This window comes from Monopterus albus, unplaced genomic scaffold (genome assembly GCF_001952655.1).
Source record: "Monopterus albus unplaced genomic scaffold, M_albus_1.0 scaffold81.1, whole genome shotgun sequence".
NCBI lineage: Eukaryota > Metazoa > Chordata > Actinopteri > Synbranchiformes > Synbranchidae > Monopterus > Monopterus albus.
In genome coordinates this window covers 1,219,588-1,222,720 of record NW_018127961.1, presented here as the reverse complement: position 1 = coordinate 1,222,720, position 3,133 = coordinate 1,219,588, and the positions used below count along the sequence as shown (strand labels likewise).

The 3,133-nt window shown below is 38.4% G+C and overlaps 1 protein-coding gene across 1 annotated transcript in view; it reads right to left on the bottom strand.

The window, feature by feature from the left end:
* Nucleotides 1–3,133, bottom strand: part of cep192 (centrosomal protein 192) — a 48,148-nt gene that overhangs the window by 32,753 nt on the left and 12,262 nt on the right. The window contains 2 exon segments of the mRNA XM_020606730.1: nucleotides 1–149; nucleotides 2,133–2,400. Of these exon segments, the coding sequence (XP_020462386.1) occupies nucleotides 1–149; nucleotides 2,133–2,400 (417 nt within the window).

The window sequence follows — 3,133 nt, the reverse complement described above, 5'->3', positions numbered from 1 at the left end:
AGCAGGAATAAAGTCTTCATTTTGAAACTGACCAGCATCTTCTGATATCTTCTCATCAACCTCTTTCTCAAAGGAGGAGTAATATGCTAGATCTGTCACCCACTGCCCTTCTTCATTCTGGTAAACCACACTATGAGTGGCATTGGCATCTTCAAAGACAAGCAACATTATTAACGCATTATACAACTATGTATAAGGTTTGAGTGCCTAGTAGTGCTGAACAATTGTTTCAAAAAAACAAAAAACAAAAAAATCACAATTTAACATAAGGCAATTTCAAATAACAAAAGCTGTGATTTTTGATTTTTTGGATAATGTCTACTAGTCTTCTCCCATTATCTGCTACTAGGTGAGAATAAATAAAGTTCAGTTAATTTATATAGCACTTTTCAAGACAGTTGCAAAGTGCTGCATAATTAAAACAAATAGCCATAATGTATAAGGTTATATGAGCATGCGCACGCCACAAGAATTCACATACAAATGGATGTAAACATATACAGTGGGGCAAATAAGTATTTGGTACACCACCGATTTTCAAAGTTTTCTCACTTACAAAGAATGGACAGATCTGTAATTTTCATCGTAGGTACACCTCAACTGTGTGAGACAGAATCTACAAAAAAATTCCAGTAAATCACACTGTTAGATTTTTTAATTATTTATTTCCATTTTATTGCATGAAATAAGTATTTGATACAATAGAAAAATAGAACTTAATATTTGGTACCAAAACCTTTGTTTACAGTTAGAGGTCAGACGTTTCCTGTAGTTCTTGACCAGGTTTGCACACACTGCAGCAGGGATTTTGGCCCACTCCTCCATACAGGTCTTCTCCAGACCTTTCAGGTTTTGGGGCTGTCGCTGGACAACACGGAGTTTCAGCTTTAAAATAATTATTTAAAAATCTAACAGTGATGTTCTGGATTTTTTTTTGTAGATTCTGTCTCTCACAGTTGAGGTGTACCTACGATGAAAATTACAGATCTGTCCATTCTCTGTAAGTGGGAAAACTTGAAAAATCACTGGTGTATCAAATACTTATTTGCCCCCCTGTATATATTTCCAAACACTCATGCACGTGTGCCCATGCATGACATGCACATATGCGTGCACACAAATGTGTATGTGCAGACAAAAAAATAAATAAAATCTGGATTCATAAAAGTGTGCATACACATGCTCAAACAAACCACTAAGTGTGTGCAGTAAGTGAGGAACAGGATAAGGTCAAACTGATCCCAGTAGTAAGAGAACGCATAAGAATGCTTTCCTGAAAAAAGTTGCACCTGGTCATGTTATAGCCTTGTTATACAGTCTTTTAAATAAAAAGTAAAACTTTATGCCCTCAATCGGGTGTCAATTTTTCCCCAGTGTTGAGCACAATTTTTCCATGTGGTATTGAAAATGGTAGAATATCAATATTTTTCAAGGTATTGTACTGAAGTCAGAAATTCCAGTATTGAGACATCCGTCCCCAGTAGCTACGTTGGTTTGGTCCCACGACTGTCACCCAGTTATCGTACCATTATCAATGTTAAACACTGAGGCGAAGTAACAGTAGAGAATGTTGTTGACACACTTTACATAAATAAGTTTAAAAAACCATCAAGATGTAGCATAGAAAAGAAATTTAAAAGACTTAAATGCATCAAATAGTTAAATTGCTTCTAACAGCAGCAACTATGCAGGCAAAGGATTGAGGACCATAGCTCCCAATGAGTCCAATACCAACACCAGTCACGTTTCACAACATAAGAGGTACTCAGAAGAAAGCTAGTTTGCTAGGTAGTTTATTGAGCAGGGTGATAATTGTATAGCTTAGTTTTCTGCTCTGGGTTCATCAGAAATTCCCATACATTAAAGTTCTGAGAGCATGTGATGAGCTCTGATCTGCAGAATTTTATGAAGAAAAAAAACAAACATGTCTGTACTGTATATACTGCTGTACTGTACAGTTTGAGATCTCTCAGCCAAACAACTGGTTATAAAGGACAGTGGGAGATCACATTAAACTACAATCACAATATTGTTTTAAAATAAAGCTCCAATTCATTTTCCCAAACTGTTCAGCCCTAGTGCCTCTATCAACTAAGTTAAGGTCTGTTGTAAACATTAAACAAAAGGCCTACCTTGTTGAAATTGCACCTCCAGATTATCAGGGCAAATGTTCCACCCATCATCTGAATCTTCTTGTTCCCAGTAGAAGCTCTGGGAGAAATACTTAGGTTCCAGGGAGATGGAAAGAGGATTTTTATCATCCTCACTGGTGCTGCCTGAGGCCTCTGCAGCAATCACATCACCACAGGGACCTCCCCTTAAGTCAAAGGAAGGCCTAGCACCATCAGGTTCATCTGCTCCACTGTCATCATCTTTGTCATCACATTCTGGGAGCAGAACCTATGGGAAGGGAGGTTGACAAGAAGGGGGAAGCTGCCTAACTATTAAAATGTGTGGCATTACTTTCACCTTACTTCTGAAACTCTTAAAAAAATATATAATTTTATGTTCAAGCCACTGAACAAGGAGTTCAAAGTGAAACTGCCATACTGATGAGGTCAAGTGAATACTACAAGTTGTTGGAGATTCCATCTTCAAGCCTACCTTGCCCATGGCTAACATCAGCCAAAACATTATGACCACTGATAGCTTAAAGTGATTAACATTGATGATCTCGTTGTAATGGCATCTCTCAGTGTACGGGGTTTATTAGGCAGCAAGTGAACATTCATTCCTCAAAGTTAATGTGTTGGAACAGTATTTCCCCTATAATAGTACAGGCATGGTAAGCAACCATGCCAATGAGACCCCCGCCATGCCTACACAAAAGGCAAATTTTTACAACTACAACCACTCCTGAGTCTGCTAAATCTTCCTGCAGGTTTTTTGCAGTCAAATGGGGGTTTTGATTTGTCTTTCTGACCAGCATACGAGCAGTTCTGTCCGAGAGTTTTCTTGGGCTTCCAGATCTCATCTTGACCTCCACAGTTCCCCTGATCTGCCATCTCTTAATTACATTTCTTAATGTGGAAACTGCAAGCTGACAACGCTTTGCTATCTTCTTGTACCCTTCTCCTGCATTGTGGGCATCAATAACTTTCATTTTCAGGGTCTTACACAGCTGCTGAGAGGA